This window comes from Neodiprion lecontei, chromosome 1 (assembly GCF_021901455.1).
Source record: "Neodiprion lecontei isolate iyNeoLeco1 chromosome 1, iyNeoLeco1.1, whole genome shotgun sequence".
NCBI lineage: Eukaryota > Metazoa > Arthropoda > Insecta > Hymenoptera > Diprionidae > Neodiprion > Neodiprion lecontei.
This window is the reverse complement of record NC_060260.1, coordinates 26,844,130-26,864,536: the sequence shown is the minus strand read 5'-3', so window position 1 is coordinate 26,864,536 and position 20,407 is coordinate 26,844,130. Positions and strand designations below refer to the sequence as shown.

General features: G+C 37.0%; 1 protein-coding gene across 12 annotated transcripts in view; it reads right to left on the bottom strand.

Annotated features, from left to right (window-relative positions):
• Nucleotides 1-675: 675 nt before the first annotated feature.
• Nucleotides 676-20,407, bottom strand: part of LOC107216750 (afadin) — a 115,366-nt gene continuing 95,634 nt past the window's right edge. For 5 of the 12 annotated variants that reach the window (XM_046746375.1, XM_046746372.1, XM_046746374.1 and 2 more), the window contains 20 exons: nt 19,363-19,754; nt 18,512-18,630; nt 17,444-17,683; nt 15,678-15,957; nt 14,875-15,531; nt 14,433-14,681; nt 14,077-14,223; nt 13,650-13,715; nt 13,418-13,491; nt 12,954-13,072; nt 12,087-12,251; nt 8,174-8,272; nt 7,851-7,989; nt 7,360-7,593; nt 6,218-7,039; nt 5,986-6,109; nt 4,947-5,823; nt 4,593-4,852; nt 3,691-3,800; nt 676-3,586 (listed from right to left, as the gene is read on the bottom strand). In XM_046746375.1, the coding sequence (XP_046602331.1) occupies nt 3,364-3,586; nt 3,691-3,800; nt 4,593-4,852; nt 4,947-5,823; nt 5,986-6,109; nt 6,218-7,039; nt 7,360-7,593; nt 7,851-7,989; nt 8,174-8,272; nt 12,087-12,251; nt 12,954-13,072; nt 13,418-13,491; nt 13,650-13,715; nt 14,077-14,223; nt 14,433-14,681; nt 14,875-15,531; nt 15,678-15,957; nt 17,444-17,683; nt 18,512-18,630; nt 19,363-19,754 (5,396 nt within the window). In that variant the 3' untranslated portion in view covers nt 676-3,363. The other 7 variants (XR_006906383.1, XM_046746373.1, XM_046746378.1 and 4 more) reach the window with 7 other exon arrangements.

The following is a 20,407-nucleotide window of genomic DNA, read 5'->3' as shown; positions in this document are numbered from 1 at the left end:
ATCGTATTAGAGTTGACATTACGTTGCGTAACAGATACGTACCGATTCGATTGCGTTGGTTTTTTACTTTTCATGACTGGTACGGATTACTTATTATAATAACAAACGACATGTGAGATACAAACTTCATTCGAGTCATTAATTCCTTTTTCAATCAGGTAGTCGAAACATTTTTTAAATCATTCTTAAAAACAAAAAAGTTACTACAACTGAACGGAACCCGTAATTCTTGCGTTTATCACAATCATGAATTGTCTTAGCAGACTCATATTCGAAAGAACTGTTTTAATGAAACTCTGTTCTGTAGTACATGAAACAGTGTTTCTCATAGCATTATTTGAACTAATTATTTCGAATACAAATAGGAATTTCAGTTTTTAGAGTACCACGTATCCATTGTTTTTTCAGTTATACTGTTATAGGTATATTAAATAGAAATATTGCACTGAGAGTGAATTAATATACGTGATATTATTTATTTTTCTGTCAATATCGTATCTCGTTAATATAATGACATAATATAATAATTAAAAAATATAGTGTGATTTCTAAAAGTACAATAATAATCTAGGTAAAATATAATAGAATATCGGATGATCGTATATAATAGAGTTGTTTAGAATTACAAAAACGAATATCAACTCGAATATAATCGAATAATTAAAACAGTGTTACAAAATATAGTGCAAATATATGCTTGCTATACACAACAATGGGAAATTGTTAACTGTTTTCTCAATCAATTTTTTTTTTTTTTTCATTTTTGTTCGTTTTATCCTTCTCTTCACTATAATTATCTGTCGAGCACTTCTAAATTTTCATTTCTCATAATACATTTGAACGTTATTTAGAAATCATGATCTTTCTAATTATTACACGACAGCTTGGACATAGCGTATAATGTTACTTGTATAATATAGATTTATGATTATCAGGAAATATGAAAGGAAATGTCGTTTTTTTTTCTTTTTCTTTTTTCTCTCTTACTACCGTATGGCTTTCTAAGTTTCTATAGTATTATAATCTATAAGGCTTACAGCAAACTAAATTCAGTCAGCTACTTGAATCAAGTCTCAGGCTGAATTTTTTCGTCTTATAACATTTAATAACAAAGCTGCTCTTTATATCACTATTCGATATGAATTAAAATAAGAGAAGAAAAAAAGAATAATAAATAGGAGAAAAATATCGATAGCATCATTATTCTAATTTAATCGTGCCACTAACATGTAGAGACGCCTAAACTGATTTGCGAGTGCCTACTTCGTTAGTATATATCCTACAAAACTATTCGATAGGCCTGAAATACTGCTCTCAATACCGATGCCATTGGAGTTTGACTTGGAAATTTAGATACGAACATTTGTTCAGGTTTGATTACTTCAATTTTTATAAGGGAAGGGCTATCGTATATATCACATATAAATACTTCAGACTGTATATATCTACGTACTAAGATTTTCAAATATTTATAAAACCATTTGCAATGATGCAATAGGTTATGCAACAATATTTTAGACTTGTTAACGAGTTGAAAAAAATGAAATAGCTATTATAATAAGGGTAGTATTAACATATCATACAACAGTTTTATGAATTTATTCAAATCATTATTGAAATAAGCATTTTTAATACAATGCTAACGGACGCGGTGCGTCACCACTAAGTATGCTTGTTTTAAAAACGTCAAAAAGCAGTAGTTCCAAATCACGTCATACGTAGATTTTGAGTTACCAAAATTCTCAAAACATAATTGCTGTTTATTTTTTTTTTTTTTTTTTTACAAGGAATGTACGTCGATTATATTTGCTAATTATAACGCAAAAGGAAGTATGTGGCGGTCACTTTCTGGAGTTTTTGTGAAGTGAGTGTTTGATCATTCAACCACTAAACACAAGTATTGTGAGTAAATAGGATTATTAATCATTATTTTTATTATTTAAATACTAATATTGCTATACTTTGTTCTTAATGTCGGGCACTGTGCTTGGAGTAAGCACATCCCTTACTGATCCCTCCACGAAACTTAATTTTTTATACTCATAAGTTTCGTAATATTGTATAATTTGTGTATTTCAACATGATTATGTATAATAAAGAGGCTTAGCATTATATTTCTACGTGCTATATTCTTATATAATTTGATTATTGTTCCATCCCAGTTTGTACGATACATTTCGAATATCTTCTTTAAAATCTTTACACGCATCTCGTTACTCGCCGACACTGGTTTTTTCGGGTTCCTTACCTAACATTACAATACTGTGAAATAAGCATATCTAACAACAAAGTAGAATTGTTAGTCTTTTACACACCGCCTCTGTTGAGTACGCTACGATATAATCATGATTTAGTAACAGAAATAATGTAGATGATCATTCCGTGGACAAGATACCAAAATTATACGATTAAATGCGTTAGAAATATATCATACAAACGGCAATCTCCGTCGCTTATTCTAATCTCGGAAAAAATGTGTACATGCTGATAGGTACCTTTTATACAACAGCTCAGAAGCTGCCACGCTGATGTGGTTGCTGTCGTGGGACGATATTACCTATACAATTAGTTTATTTTCTAAATAAAAAATATTTATATATATTTTTTTCTTCTTCATCAACATAAACATTCAACAATAACAAAAGCTACTCTTAGTTTTGTCCCGCGCACACTACAACGTATTTACATTACGAAATAACTGCCGATAACGTTGAAAAAAGAAAACCGTGATAAAATAAAATACCGAAGATTTTTCCAAGAGTATGGCATTTTATAGTTTTTGTCAGAACTAGAATCCAAGACTAATACTTGCATGTAGATTACTTGAACAAACCTTACGTTTTCACTTGGGAATTACGCAACAAAAATTTAAAGTGATAATATGTGTATGCGAATAGGCTTACTTGGTCAAGTGTAAAGTTTGTCTCTGCATGGTACTTACATTAAAACGGAACGAAATCGAATATCGGCAGTTTTTTTCTATAGATCTCATGTCGTAATAAAAAATCATTAGTGTTGTAAACGAAATTAAAACATAACGTATAAACATAGATAGTTGTAAAATCGACAAAATAATTCTTTACACTTCCTGTCCGAAATGAATGTTTCATAAGTAATGCGAATGTATAGTTATAAAACATATTTAAAATTACTATGCTTACTACACTTCAAATGTTTATTATAAAAGATCTGTAATACTTTTTGTGTTTCAAATTTTACTAACTTCATGCATATATGTTTGCTGTTTGTTGTAGAAATCCATTGTCAATATTCTGCAGTTCGCCTTTCAAAGTATATTGTTTAAATATTGCAGACCTTCTTATTACTTTAGTGTAAGTTGCCATGATAGTCGAAAATTTAGATCTAACTTCTATTATTATTACCAGGACTGAGAGCGCTGCCAATGTTATCTATTTCACGTTGTGCTCGAGAAATTTTCACTTTGTCACGCGGCGTACCATCCTCACCTGTTTCCATTGCAAACATTTTCATTTTTTCTTTGAAACTCAACTGTTCGGGCACTGCACCTAGTTGAGAATTTTGTTGCTGTTTTTGCTTTTCCGCTAAGCGTCTCTGTCTCGGATCCCTGAATAAAAATATCACGTTGAATCATGGCAAATACATACAACTTCGATGATTTCATTTTCCATCTGTAAGGAAAAATTTATAAAAAACACAGTTGTAACTTACTTGTAAACTTCCTGAGCTCCTATAACACCTGGAGTCCCTCCAGGAAATATACCAGGCCCTTCTGGAGTTTTTGGAGACGCTAACATATTCTCTGCATCATTTATAAAGTTCTGTGAACAAAATTCAATGAAAGCTGTTTGTTTACAGGGTATATGATACATAAATAAACGCTAACATCATTTAACATTTATCAACTTATTACATTCATGGAATGAAAATTAATTAAAAAAAAATATACGAAATGATCTTTATAATACACAACGAATTTACAGTAAATGCATCTGGCATAGCGATGAAATTGCAAATGATTACTGATTAAACTACGTCGTATATATGACTGCAGTAATGAAAACGATATCTTTTTTTTTTATGGTATAGCCGATGATGTAAACATATTCTTATCGATGAGATGACATGATTGAGCCTCATAAACGTACAATCCATATTCACAATATTATACAGAGATCATGCAATGATTACTGTAGATGATTATACAGATGTATATATACAGTACAATGTTGCAATTTTGAGATGTGTATACTGTATACCTTATTCGAATATCTGCCAACGTGTGCATTTTGACAAAATATTTAATTTTTTAATTGTTCACAATATATTCACAAAGCTGAATTATCTACAAACAATTATTATTGATACTTGATAGTTACTTCTGCCCTATAAAAACAAGTCCTAAACTCTACATCTTTGTGTTTTATCAACATAGGTATGGAAGTAGGTAGACATTGAATAATTTTTCAATACAGAATAGCGATCTACCCGAATCGAATAATTACTGCAGCAGTAATTTTATTTTGTACGACTGGATTTTTAAATGCTAGTTGAACTTGTATACATGGATATTAGGCATAATTTTTAATCTTTACAAGGCGTAAGATACTCACATTAGGATCCTCTCTAATGGTGTTCATCGTAATAGATGACGAATTGGTAGTAGAGTTTGTAATCCGTGGTGTCGGATCTGTGTTAGCATTAGGATCGTGGAAAGACACTCTTTTCACTGCAGCTGTTTGATGTGAATTACTCACAGCAATACTTGACGTCGTTGAAGTGTTTGACCTGAGGGCGCTCTGTTGAGACATCACTGCGTAGCTGGAGCCACGTTCAGGTGGGGGTGGGGCATCGTTACTCCCGTTTTGCGAGGCTGTAATTATAAAAGTTTACGCCAAATTGAACAACTGTATCAATTATGGCGACCATGGATAAAGATATTGTGGGCGTACTTATGAGATACTTACACGGGGGAGAACTTGGTCCATTAATGACCAGATTATCCAAACGCAACATTCCAGGATGAAGTTGATGCTGGCTTCTCAAATTAGACTGATGTTGTTGCTGCTGCTGCTGCTGTTGTTGCTGCTGTTGCTGCTGCTGCTGTTGTTGCTGCTGATATATTTGTTGTTGCAGTTGCATTTGCTGATGCATTTGTAGTTGCTGTTGTTGGTGTCGGATATCTTCCTCGCGTTTTCGATGATTTTCATCGAACTCAGCTTGCTTTCTTTTCAACTCTTCCATCCTACGTTCTCGGTCTCTATCTTCGTTCAATTGTGTAGGGCTTAAGGGGCCCGACTTCTGAGCACTTCCAAGCTGGCCCATAGTTGAACCATACATAGGCGACATAGGTCCTTGACTCATCGTACTCTGTTGACTTTGGTTTTGCTGTAAGTGGGATGTGCCTGATCCATCATTCTGTCCAGGATATGTGCTGCCGCCTCCAGGTGGTCCTTGTTGACTTATAGCCGTGTGTGTCGGGATGTTTGTGGATTGCAATTGGCTGCTAACTGGCTGAGGTGATAGAGTTCCCCGTATCGATTGATTGTTTGGATTTCCTCTCGTCAAATTTGATTGCTGATTGGCTTGATTCGATCTGTCCTGGGCAGCAGCCATTCGTAGAAGACCTTGGACACGCTGGGCACTTTCTTGCTCAAGATCGTTACTTTCCTCATCATCATCTTGCTGATTTGCAGCCTCTTCTGCTCTCCTTTGAAAATCTCGTTCCAACTGAAGAGCTCTAAGCTGCTCTTCTTGCTGCGGCGTCCTGTTTGGCAATGCACTTAGTTCCGCTATTTGATGATCTCGCCACTGCCTTGCTGCTTCTCTTCTTCTAGCTTGTTCCTAAAGTTCAAAAGTATTGATCAGTTTTAAGGAAAACAAGACCGATGTTAATTATTTTCTATTAGTTATTGTCAACACCATGATTCAAAAAGGTACAAACTTCAGTATCATTCATCTACGATCTAAAGATTAACAATATATTTTTATACTAAATTTACACACTTTTTCTCTTTCTTCACGTTGCCAAGGATTAGTCGCACTATATTGATATTGTCGAGGCTGTTGCGTCGGTCCAGTTGCGGGATAAAAACTGCCTCTGGGAGGTTCACCCATACTTGCGGTGTACCTGCAGATGAGATAAAAAAAAATACCATAAGTGTGCTGCCAAAGAAGCACGTCTGGAAAGTGGCTAACGAAATTTTTATTTTTTTTTTATATTGATAAGGCGTTTTACCTAGAGTCAGGCTGTTTACTGTACAATGGATGTGTCGAAGTATTTGGCGGTGGCGGAGGGGGGCTTTCTCTGTAAGCATCTTCAGGTAAGTGAGATCTCATCAGAATGTTTTCAACATTCCCTTGAATATTTCCATCTCCGTTTTGCATTCTATTTGTGATCTGTTCTCCTTGATATTGACCATTTCTAGGATCCGTTGATCCGTTGGAATACTGTGGGCTATTTTGAGCACTAGGAAATTGGCGATTTGGATCTTGCAGTCCCAACTGCCTGGGGTCCATTACCAGGCCATTACCGCCACGAACTGAATCGTTCTTTACTTTAGGTGCGGTGCCGTATTGTCCGTAAGGCTGTTGGGGTTTACTGAATTGACCGTACTGCCCATACTGTCCATCTGGGTAATTAAAATGCTGTGCACTTTGCCTCGTATTGTATGTCGGAGAAGTCGGGCCCAAATTAGGAGTAGAACCGATCGGTCGTGATGGTCTAGTAGAGTTTGGTGCTTGAACCCCAGTCAATGGTCGAACATTGTAAACATTTTGGCGGTATTGTGTAGGGATAGGTCCAGCCCCTCGCAATTCACGTCTCCTAACTTCTTCTTGCATCTCTTGAAGTTTGGCTTCTTGACGGATTATGTCACGAGACGATTGGGATCTTGGAGGAGCGCCTTGTTGCTGCAGTTGATTGCCAGGGTAATTCTGTTGCTGACCTTGCGGAATGTATGCAGATATTGGTCGATCTCTGCCTTGGCTTGCATCGGTTGCTGGTCGGTTTAGAGAGTTCTGAGAACCTCTTAAACTTTTTTGCGTATGCAAAGGGCTTCTGAAAGTAATAAGTTCCATGTTGTTGGTAAACTGATAAACGAAGGTCAACATGTATGGTATGTCATTAAATGAAAAAATTTTTCACCAATTGGAATACAACTGTAAATATTACTCAGACAACCTGCTATTAATTTTTGCACAAATTCTGTTCAGTATACAGTATTGGACCTCTTACTAAATTTTTGTGCACGAAGATCCTAATTTTTTCAAATAACAAACAGTTTTATGAAACATGATACGAACAAAGACAAATTCAGTGAGAACGATACGAAATTGTTCAACAGTAACTATTGAGACTGGTAACGTGGGAAGACTGACCGATCGTCCAACGGCTGTGGCGGACTAGGCTGTTGTTTCATTCCTGGATCTTGATTTCTGTACACGCTCAAATTTTGATAAAATCTTTCTGCTTCGTTATTTTGTGAATTACTATTTGGAAGAATAGTATGTGCTTGGCTTGGATTCAGATTAGGAGATGATTGTTGCCGGCTGACTAAACCTGTAGGTGGCAACGTTCCTGCGCGCATTGGGTCATGTAAACTATGACTTGATCTGTAAGTAGGTGTAGCAGTTTATTATACTTCATAATGATACTTCAAATTTTTTTGTTATACGTGAAAGGATTAATATGAAAAAGTTTATTTTCCCACAAACCAGTTATTAGTAGTTATTTGGTTACTTTTAAATAAGTCGTCTAGTGAATTGATTACGGTTTTATTATCTGCATAAATGATTCTGGTATTCATATTGGATTCAATTTTTTCAAATATGATAAATTGCCTGAGCTTTACACAATATGTTATACTTACCGAGAACGTAATGTGGTTGCTCCGTTCATTGCTGGCATCGGAGGAGGTTGTGCTGGAGGGGTAACACTATTACTAGAAGATGCTCGACTATATCCCGGATTGAAAATTTCATGTTGCTGTTTTCCCTCTGTTCCTACATCTGGGAAAATTGAATATATTGGAATGTTGGATATTCAAATCAGGACTACATACAGCAAAACTTGGTTTTGATAAAAGTGGTGTAATGAAAAGCGTGAATTGTACAAAATGAATGAGCCGAGATAAAATAAACGCCTTTTTCTGGATAAAACAGTACTCAATTCATTGGGATATGTATTACTTACTATGCAGGGCTGGGACAGACTTGCTGCTATGAATTTGTTGGGGGGTAGCATCGTGTCCAAGTCGTGACGGTAGATCACGCTCGCTCATGCGGCGGGGCCCTGTGATAGCACAAGATGCAGAAAGATGCAATTGGTTAATGCTCTAATGTGCTGAAAGCTGCATAAGTACTAAACGAAACGTGCTCGCATGCTTCATTCTATTATGCTATTAATTGAATTTGCAGAAGATAATACAAGATATAACGTATTGATTGATTCAAATAAAGCCACAACTCCGAATTGGAACTGATTTAACCCGACTCGACTGACCCATACATAAATTGTCAGTAAGGAAATAATTTGAACTATCCTAATTTTAATTCGAGATGTGAATTTATTTGAGTAACGGTTGTATGTATGTATACGGTTTTAATAAATATGAATAAGCTAATGAAAATGTAAAGATATTGCAGAGAAGCAGATTTGTTTAGTAATTTATAAGGCTATGGGAAAAATAATAATAAGTTCCCAGGCAAAAATATCGCAATCTAAACTAATTGAAAAAATATGTTATTATTATACATGTTCCAAGTAAAGACACATAATGGATTAAATGACAAAAACGACTGATCTGTGGTGACCACATAAAAAATGGGAATGAACAGACACTTTGCAGTACTAAATAGATGGGAGATATAAACGATACCAGCCAAAACTGTGGTTTTAAACTGATATAAGAACATTACATGTACCGTTGAACACTCTGTTTTGGTCTCTGTTATTTATATCTAGTGATGGGGTGGAAGTTTTGCACAGTTTAATGTACATCTAGGGTTTAGTGTTGCATTCCTAAGCAAGTAAAATATTGCAATGTAGTGCATTATTTAAATTTTTTCTCGTTTCGACAAATAATAAAAATGAAGGGTAATTAAGTGTTGGATTGAATGCTAGTTCAATGTGAAATTTTTATAAAATAAAGTATTCAACTGAACCAGGCAGTGTGACTGTCAAAACACATCGAAAATAGTATCTGCCGGCTTACGCGTTTCTAATACACTATCCAGCGGTGGAAACTCTCGAAAAATCCAATCTCCTCTTTCAAATCTGGGTGTCGGTTTTTGTTCAGAAATGTCTAAATCACTTTTACATTTTTTTCTAACAATTAAAGTTTTCTTTCGTATTGGCTTTTGAACTTTGGTACAGTGGCGCTTAACAATTGCATTTGAGCTGGTCTGAAGAGGGGCATCATAATTTCTTGCCAGCTTGGGCTTCAGAGTTACTTTTACCGGACTTTTCTTTAATTGAGAAACGGTATGAAAACTCTTTATTTCATCATCATTGTGAAAATTCTTATTTGTCAGGCGACTGGAAATATTTCCACAGCTTTGAGAAACTAATGGCTTGCTCAAAGATGATGCAGACACGTTTGAGCTGTCGGAATGCATAGCTAATTCATCAGAGCTCTTTGATTTCTTTCTGGTTCTTATAAATGACTCTGGAAATTTTGTTGTTCGCTCACACTTATGGGTCACCAAATTTTTTTGCATATTTTCATAGTCTTTGTGCATGATTTGCTTTTCACACAAATTATCCAAGCTCTTGGACTTTGGTGAGTTACTTTTAACGATATAGCGTTGTTCGTGTAAATTTTCTTCAGTAATAGATACGGAGCTACTTTCATTTGTAATAATCTCACTTCCAAACTTGGATAATAGTGGTTGAATGTGAAAGAATGTAAGATTTTCGTTTAGAATTTCTGGTGCTGAGACTACCCTTGAACAACTAGGGAATACGAAATACTTTGGCGAATTGTCCATGTGTTCAGCCATATATGGCTCAAAGCTTGACGGTGAGACCAGGTCTTTCAGTGACCAGTATTTCTCGAGTTTATTAATTCGTTTCGATAATTCAAAACCTGGTGATATATTTAATGTACTCAAAACCGTGGGAATAGGACATTTCCCGCAATATTGGGTATGTGAAGTATTGATCATTCCAAAATTTGGACACTTTACAGCATTTTCATTGCTATTGTAACTGCTGTTCGTATTCGATTCTGTTGTTACACACTTTTCAGAATCTTCAGTTTTGTTATCAGCTTCGATTTCTATCTCATGAATTTTTATACATTCTGGTATGAATAAGGGAGCATCGATATTATCTAGATTTGAAAATTCCTTGAGTTGTTGTATTATCTCTTGTTGTTCAGCTAGTGATAACTTTGAATCACTCTTCTTCAATTCGCCTGGCGAATCATCATCATCGTCTATCATCGTTCTGTCATCACTAATTTTTGCCGCAACACACAATTCGGTTTCGCTTATCCCACTCAAATGCTTTTTATTCGTTTTCTCTGACTGGTTTTCAACTGTGCCATTGCAGTTTGCACATTTGTTATTATTGGATTCATCTTTGGCTTGAATGTCTAGTAGAATCATACTCCATTCCTTCTCACGTGTAGTTGAAACAAATTTATCTTGCATAAGTAGATCTGCTTCCGATTTGAATTGTTTATAGCTTGAATTTTTTCTAACTGTAATTTCCGGACTTCGTGGCGACGCGATATCAGGCTCGGATGAGAATTGTCTCGAGCCAATTAAATGCTTTGATTTAAACTTGATAATTCCAGCATCGCCAAGTTTTGAAAAATGCTTAGCCAATGCCGCAACTCGTCCACAACCCAAACGAACCTCTTCTGGAGATTTCCAACATTTGCTAGCATTTGAATCTTCGCTAGAAACGTCACTGTTTAGTCCGCTCAGATCGAGATTCAGTTCAGGCATTATTGTATGCATCTGAGGAGTTGATAAAGCATTTTCTTCTGGAATTTCAATATTTTCACCATTATCTGTAGAGTCTGAGGTTGTACTGCTATTCTGCATTTCACTTGAGTCAACAGTTTCAAAATCGACTTTATTATCACCAGCAGTAGGTATATGTTTCACCTCGATTGATGCTGTAATTACTTCTGCATTTGTCCCAGGTACCGAATGTGAACGCTTTGATGAATTTAACTTGTTACAGGAGCAATATTCGATAAGTTGATTTTTATTTGAACCTAGTTCAATATTTTTTGAAAGCGAATGAGATCTGCCTCCTGATTTGATCGGATTTTTTTGCGATATCTCGATTGGTTTCTTTAGTGTCTTATTATCTAGATTAAAATTTTCTGTCACAGAGCAATTGTCAGTGTGTAAAAATGACTTTGAGCAAGTCTTCTCTTTATAGTGGTCGGTTGATAAGTTTATGTGTAAATTACTGCAATCTTTTGATTTGCACGGAATACTGTGATGCTTGAAATCATTATTGCCGTCGTCTAACTGACTATCGGAAAATACGCTTTCCTGGGACTGACTGGATAATTCTAAGCCTTCGTCAGATTGGTCAATATACGGTATTGAAGGCTCGCTGTCCAATGAAATGGTTCTTTGGTTTATTTTTTCACTCTTGATACCTGTTGCGTCGTTTTCTGACGAATACAGACTATCCTGTGATTGATTTTTAGTAGGAAATATTAATTCAGTCTTGTCATTATTGTAATAACCATATTGAGGAATAACTGGATTTTGCGGTTGAATTTTTTTCCTCATAGGATACGCAGGATAACGATCTATGTGGCTCGGAATAGTCAGGAACATTTGACTCGGTTCTTGAATAATAGGAATTTGTCTCTTATCAACCCATCGTCGTTCAGACCGATTGTACTCTTCATCGACGGGCAATTCGTCAATTGGGCACATCGCTAAATTTGACTGAGGATTGACATTCTGACGTAACAAGGTCCTGTTCTGTGACATTAGACAAAAATTTTGCTGCGACTGGGATTCTAAATTCTGTAGTCCTATAGTTAGCTTTTGCGAAGTAGCTTGATTAGGGTATTGAAATCGATTAAAGTACTGCATCCTAGGTAATTGGTTCTGGGTTACTGTCGCACCTGGTTGAATATAGTCCGCCTCCCAATCGACCAAGTGTTCTTGGTATGCCGATTGCTTTGGTACAGATAAAAGATTGCCCATAGAGTGCGACGTGGAGGGTTGGGGAGCCTTGTCTGGTATTCTTGGGGGCTCTAAGTGCTCCGACTTTGGTCTGGTCTTATGCGCTGCTTGGAAAAATTGTTAGTTAAGCGTTAGTCAAGCCCAAAATGAGAACGAAATATGCATAGAAACAGAATAGCGATAAAGATATTTGTTCCTGATGTATACAAAGAGATGATGCAATTATAGACTGATATTAGATAGAAACAAGAAAATAAGAGCTGACAAGTAAAATGTAAGTTATATACATGGCATAGAGACAAAATTGTTCAATCGCTGAATCTTATTTATTTCAAAAAGGATGTATCGAATTTAGCTCGTAGTGTATTCAAGTAGAATACTACAAATAGAAATAATTCATAAACACGTAGTATAATACGATTACAATAATACTGAGCAATTAGCCAATTTTGCCAAACACGATCTAATACCACAAATATAAAAGATCTGTGAACCATTGTTTATAACCATCTGCAAACCCAATGAAATTATGCAAGAAAGAAAAATAATTTCCTTCGGCATGATGAATGCATTTAAGACGTACACTTTGCATGAAAAAATGATTATGAATATAATGATCTCTGACATACAATAGTAAGCAAATTTTGAAGCCAATTTAATCTGGCAAGCAATGAAGCAGTTCCCTGGGTTTTCTGATATACATTTACGCGACCGTTTTATTTAGAAAATCATAATCTTGTAAAATGGAATCCTAACTGAACGGGTTAAATTTTTTTGTAAAGATAGCAAATTTTTCTTATGTTCACCTCTGGTCGTGACAGGGGACTGTTGCGATAACAAAGTAGCCAATCCGTGATATATTGCACCTTGTTTAGCCACCTCCAAAGTGACTATCGGACCCGTACGAACAAGATATTCAGCAGCCCTGTAAAAGTATGAATCTATATTACTTTTCTCATATTGCTTGAACAAAAATTTTAAAAGTCAATTATTTACATGAAAAATTATTTTGCTGCACTAGAAGGGTTTGGTGATTGTTTTCTATTAGCTCAATTTGCTCTGGACAGGTATTTTCAAATAGAAAGATAGGCGCAGTAATAATCTCTAGTACTCCGAACTACATGAAGCGCAATTATCGCGTTTATGTTCGCTTTACGTGTTTCATATCATTAATTAATTACAGTCTTTATAAACATCAGAGCAATTAATTCTATTTACGGTGTGATTAATAAACAATAGTAAGATATATAAATACGAAGTAACAACTTACTTTTCTTGAGTAATACCGACCAAACTCTGTCCATCTACTTTCAATAATTGATCTCCTGCGGTTAATCTACCATCCTGAAAACATGACGTGAACAATAAATTTGATATTCGTTTGGATACATAGTGAAATGAAATCAAGGAGACAATGTCAAATTTGGTACGATCTTTAGTCTCCTATCGTTCAAAAAAGTGTATACAATTCTGTATAAAGATATGTATGTAGGTGAACTTACAGCATCAGCAGCTCCTCCTGCTACCACACTCTTGATGTAAATGCCCAACCTTTCCTGGCCAGATCCCTGGAACCAAATGGTAGAAAATTAAAGTAAAAAGTTATATACTAGAAAGAAACTACTTCTACAGAAAAAGAAGATTATTCAACAGGAAATGTACTCTCAAAAATTTGATGTCTAGTGGAGCAGCTGTTGAAGTGTTTACAGTCCAGTGATTTCATGGGAAAACGTGTTTCTATCATACCAGTGCGAAGTGAAAATCAGTTTTTATTTAGCCGAAGTAATGATGAAAATTGTAGTATTTTCAGTTAGCTCAAGAAATCTTTGTTGACGTAATGTCAGATTGACTTAATCCAAGTAAGAACCACGAGTTTTATTAACGTAAACTCATCTTCACTTTGAACATGCAGTGTATTTTACGGCATACCTTGGCAGCAACTATGCTGAGTCCCATGCCATTGGTGGACTTGTGCAATTTTATTACTTGAATTTCAGGTTGGTTTTGACTCGATGCTTGCCCAGAATGACCCGAGTAACCGCCAGACCTGTTACTCATGGCGCTCGGGCTCCGAGGCTAAAAAAAATACACTTCTGGTTAGAAAGTGTTTCTCAATGTCGGGCGAATGAATTTTTAGCTAAAATTAAGCGAGTATCAACTTGATGAACGGAAGACGATTATTCTATCTTTAGAAATATGTCCAGCTTTGAACCAGATAGCAATTCGTAATAACCGAATTCCAAACTGATACACTATGAATTTTACGGCATTGTGCAAATTATTACATTGTTATGGTGGTCGATCATGTAGATAGTCCAATATCCGCTACTTGTAGGCTGTGGAGCCATTCTGCACAAGCCATCTCTCTGCAATGGTGCAAGGAATTCCGCCAAGCCTGGTGGTACTCCTCTAATCACTTCGCAGCTGTATCCATCCTCCGGTAGTAGCAGAGCTAAAGCTAATGTCGGTTCTTCTTCCAAACGGATTTCCCGTCCATCAGCACGAGCTAGTTCATCTGCCACACTTTCAGCCACCTTAATAGCAGATTAAATATAAACAATGTTTAACATAATTTATGCTAAATCACGAAGAAAACTTATGCATTCACATATGCTTCAACTTCCATATCTGAATTTATAGCAGTTGTACTGGGTTAATTGTCAGCAATAAGTTGTCAATGATTCAGAGCGATATCGAGATTTAGTTACGATGAAAGCCAATACTCACTCGTACAACATTTTCAATTAATTCCGCCGGTAATCTTGGCTCGTCGGCTGCGGATTGATACTTTTGAAGCAAGGCTCTAACTTGTAATGAGTTAAGTTTGAAGCAATTTGAACTTAAAATCGCCAGATCGTCCGCATTGTATTTGGGCGCCTGAAGGAGGTGTGTAGCTTGCATGATGGTGGCCAGGTGACATTGACTAGCTAAATCCAGACCTTGCCTATCAGCCCAGGTCTCCAGAGCGTTCAATCTTGCTTTTAATCGACGTCCGAACCATCTAACGCACAAGTTTCCATTCGAAACAAGAGCGTTAAACGCAGTTGCATTTATAGCGTGAAATAAATGGCTGAAGAGTTGAATGGTTAGTGCAGCATTGACTCGACAACGTCTGAGCAGTGCCATCGTATTCGAAAATATTTGCATGACTCCTGCTTCCTTCGCTGGTTCATCGGCATCTGCCATAAATTGTGACATTGCTGGGGCAAGTTCCAGCGATACGCATTGCACGAGAGATGCAAAAGCCCTGTGTACAGCATCCGCCAATATGTCTTGAGCTCGGGTTGAAAAGGCTCCAACGTGTCTGTCGCTCTTGAGCATATGCAAGAGCTCAGAACCATTGGCAAGCCACAGAGCTAGGGATGAGGCGTCCATGTATCGTTCCTTGAATAAAATATCACGTGTGTAATGGATTTCATCAATTTAATCTTCATTGCCATATTTATTACTGAGTCAATACAGATTTTATGATCATTAAAATGAACAATTCGACACCGAACGTGCGATTGTTCGCTGCCTTGCTTTCTCACCTTGATCACCCGTTGAATCATAGTAGCTACATTTGCGAGCATGACTGTTAGTCTGTGAGCTCTTTCCGTGGGTTGTAACTCTGGTCTGTAATGAGTGCTAGCCCGGTATCTAGCAGCTAGGTACAAAGTGTAAGTCGGGGCCAATTTAAACTGTGGAGCGGATGGTTCGACGTCGGTAATAACTGCGTGAAGAAACGCTTCCTCAGTTTCTTCAAGGAATTCCAATACAGCCGGCAAAATTGGATCTGTACCTCTAGGATGTCGATCATATTGTGATAGCCTGTGAACAAAGAGATAAAACTGAAGCTGCAGTCCGCTACAGTTGCAATTAATCCTGATTTGATCATCAATAAGCGTGTTTCAACGTGAACCAGCTTTACGTGACGTTAGATTTTGTTTTGGCTATTACATACTATGGAAAAGTTTTTATTTAATTACGTTAACGAGGATAATGGTTTGATGTATAATTGAATAATACGGTCGGCTATACACATGCTTTGTTTAATCTTCGACATTTTAATGATATATCAACATACATTGCATAATACCGCACATTGCGTGGCTACATGCATGATCTACTGAGAAAATAAAAAATTTTAACATACGTGAATATGTGGTAGACGAAAATGGATTATATTAGTTTAATTATCTTTCCAGAGAATTCGGATGAAAATAAATGAACATTCTCAAGCATAATTTATTATTTTCAATTCGTTTGGATTCAAAGTTTGGGTGTAAAAATATATGATATAACTTCGTTATTATTTCGCAGATATTTCACATTTATTAGCAATTTACTAGGCACCAATATATTCATGAAAAGGAAATTATATTCCAATCTCTTGAACGAATCAACAGTACAATACGGACCATTCAATTAATAATGTAATACAAAACTGTGAATTAATAGATACAACAAATTGTGTACATGAACGATACAAATTCAAGGAACATTTCTGGCGCTATATGCAAATACTACGCTAAAACAATTAAGCATAATAATACCGTGACCTACGAGTTTATCGTACAAAATCGCTATTCACGAGTTGTTAATTACTCCACTACGTGCATGATGAATACAGCCGTCTGATAATCGTTTAGGTAAAAGTATTCAAATGAATTAAATGTTAATTCTGAAAATTTTTAATCGCGTCATCTTTTTTGTCTGTTATTTCCTATTCAACGATAATTATCTGGATAAAAGGATAACTGCTTTTCACAGATTCATGAAGGTGCATGGGAAATTGAAAATTACGGTTCAAAAATAGAAGCTTAGAACTTTAATTTGCCCGAACAGTGTATAAGGTGTTTGAAAAAAACCGGAGTTGAATACGGTGATCATCATTTCTCCGTAGCACTCAATCCGAACTGGGTGTGTAACTTTCGTATCGGTAACACATGATTTCATACAACCTAAGTACATCACTTCGCGGTAAATTGATTCTCTAAAATAAATTTGGCTAACAATTATTCGACTAACAAATTATTTGAATAGAGATTCAAGCTTTTTGCACGTCTCGCATGAGGTAGCATATAATTTATATTTAGTTAGACTTTTTTTTTTTTGTCAAACATACAGTCAAATCTGTATAATTATATACATATTATACGACCAATATTTTCGCATGAATTTTGATCGCCCGTCGGACGCAGAGGTCGAAGAACAATTTCGATGGTTCGAAACGCGATGTTCTTATCTCGTACCCGCAGAGTGAAATAAGGGTGTGATAAATGATCGCCTGGATCTACGCATGGGAACTCCTTACCTGTTTCCATCCCGACTGCTAGTGAGACTCGCCGTCTCGACATTACCGTCGAGATCAAAGGTGGTTTCGTAATTGTGCGTGGCTTCTGGCGTGTGTGCATTTTGCGTGGGACTTCTTGCGGTTGCAGCTGCAGATTTAGTCGGGCTAGGTGGATTCGAGCCACCCCCACCGTTTGGGGTCCCTGATCCCGATCTATATTTTTCGGAATTGACTTCCTGACTTGTGGTGTCTGGCGAACGTCTACACAGGGCGATGATGTGCGCGGAGTAGCAACGTGCATGATGGTGAAAATACAAGCAAAATAACAATACACATAATAATAACAACAACAACAACAAGATTAATAACGACGCAGGCGTGAATAAAATAAGGATAAACTAACATATCAAACCCTTAAACGAAACTGGCCCAGGTTCTATTCGGACATTAAATCCATCTATCCGTACGTTGGGTCGTTCGATTCAAACTCACAAGCTTCCCGACTCTGGAGTCACGATTTTTCCCCCCAACAGAGTTGAAAAAATATCGCTTATCGGCAGCTCGGGAAGATCGCCTGGTATATCGAAACTCTAGTAAGTGCTGATAAGTACCGATCGCGGTGTAAAGCCGATAATAAAATCCCAAAAATAGCCGGTTGACTCGTGGGAAAGCGATGCGGCTTCGTTCCACTCGACTTTGTCATCCCACCTGCCATTAGCGTTCCAACAACCCGCGGCCCGCACCTGTACATTCGTCGTAGCAATCGACCATCTGTCGAATGAACAGGTCCGGGCAGAAATTAGGGAGCGAACGTTGTTTTCGTTTTTTTTTTTTTATTTTTTTTTTATTTTTTTTTCTCTCTCGTTAAAACGATAATTCAGTTTTTGCTAACGTATACATGGTATGTACGACAGAATTTTCCGAGGCGATCTTCGAGGCTTAAGCAGAGTCTCGTTACAAGGAAGTTTGAATAAGTATGAACAAGCAAGGAGATCTCAACGTTTTAAACAACATCGATTTTACGTCAGGCTTTCAAATTACTAATCAGAGTTGCGGGATACTCAGCTGCAGGGGGATAAAGCGGCTTACCTGTCGTAGGAGTAATCCAGTTGTCTGTTCGAGTCGTGTCTCTGTCGTATCCGATCTTCAGGAACCGGATCAATGAACCTGAAGGTGTGCATCCTGCCAAATTTGATTATTGCGCCATTCTGAAAAATACGTGAAACGAGAAATTTTACGCCATGCAGACTCGTGAGGAAAGATCTCGACTCGTCGAAAATTTATGCCTTAATTATTTGTAATCGTATTATCTAGGATCGAAACGAATATTCATGACGACTGTTCGCCCTCTTAGCTATTCACGTATGCACGTACGTAGTTTCGCGTAATACGCAAATCCACACGTTCTCTGATTAAATATTTACCTCTTATGCCTTCTCCTACGCGCCCCAAGCCAATTGTTATTCATTTAACAACCTATTGTCTTACTAGCTAAATTAGTTCGGGTCAATAATTTAGCTAACGCGTCATTCTCAACTACAGAAATTTCGTCAAGGGTTTACCTTACCGGCTTAGTACAACGTAATGCGTCGTACGCCAGTCAATCATCCAGTTTTCGCGTGCAGCTCACCATATACATTAGTCGGTACATCCGTAACTGGATATCTCTCAAGTAGGTATATTATCGTTGAACTTCGCAACCCTATCGGAACGTCGATGCGTAAAAAGTTGCCACAGCGACGAAATACGCGCGCTTTTTTCTTTTTATTACTTATTTATTTTATTTTATTTTATTTTATTTTTTTTACGTAAAAGTACCGGTACAATTTCCCCTTCTATTCCGTGTTCCAGAACTTGAATCAAAAGACGGGTGTATACGATAAAAGAAAAAAAGTAAAAAAGAAAGAAGAGGCAGGAAAAGATTGAGCGGAAGTACAAACCTGGAGTATGGTGGTCTGATATATCCTCTGGTTATTGACGTATGTGTGAGCGTCCCTGGAACACGGGGTGAGCGTGACAATGTTCTCCGTGAAAGCGATCACGCAATGCCTTGGCATCACCGTCGGTCCAGCAAGGGTCAAGGTCTGAGCTTGTACAGCCTGAGGTCCGACCGGTCGCTCGGATCCAACTTCCGTTACGTTTGGCTGAAGACGGTGTCGCACACCGCCGCCGCTCGGTATTTCCGTTCCGTCCGGATTCAATTCCAGAAGGAAGGGAAGACGCTCGTCCTCGTACCGATGGTCCAGGTCGCTCCATTTACCCGCTGGTTTCTTCTTACGCTTCCTCGGCACGTAATCCGCTGGTCTACGCCTCACGTGGAACATAATGGACCCTGAAATCAGAAAGCAATCACCTTAACACCAGTCGGGTTTACCTTCGGATGCGTTTTCCCTTTCCTTATGTCACCACGCACACCTTATACGGAAATATTTTATAGCTAAGCTCTTTATTTACTATGTACTCAATATTTGCTCGCAAAATTGTCTGTACGGATGATCGGATGAATAATTCGAAGCTGTTGGCTTGATCGATCATTGTCAAAGCTCTGCGTTTGAATTGGATTGACTCTGCGAGAGTACCAATAGTGGATAATGAATTTGCAATTGACGCAGACGGGTGTTAATTTTTGTTCCGTGGTTCCGTTTGCTAACAATTATCAACGCCGAAAACACTACTGCCGAAAAGAAACTTCCTTCTTTTCGGATAATCCATTTGCAGGATGTGACATCTTATGCGAAGTCGTAAAAAACAGTGTCTACGTAAACTGAAACTTTTACGATTGTATAACGTTGACCTACGCAGAACTCTGATATGGGACGCTGAAATTCGGCAACAAACAATACCTATTCTTCTTTAAATCGAAAAACCGTTTATCGCTAACCCAAATCAATTTTCTCACACAAATTATAAACATCAGTGAAATATTTATTGCGCAAAGAAATAAGAAAAAGGATTAAAAAAAACAAAAATGTAATCCATATCAAT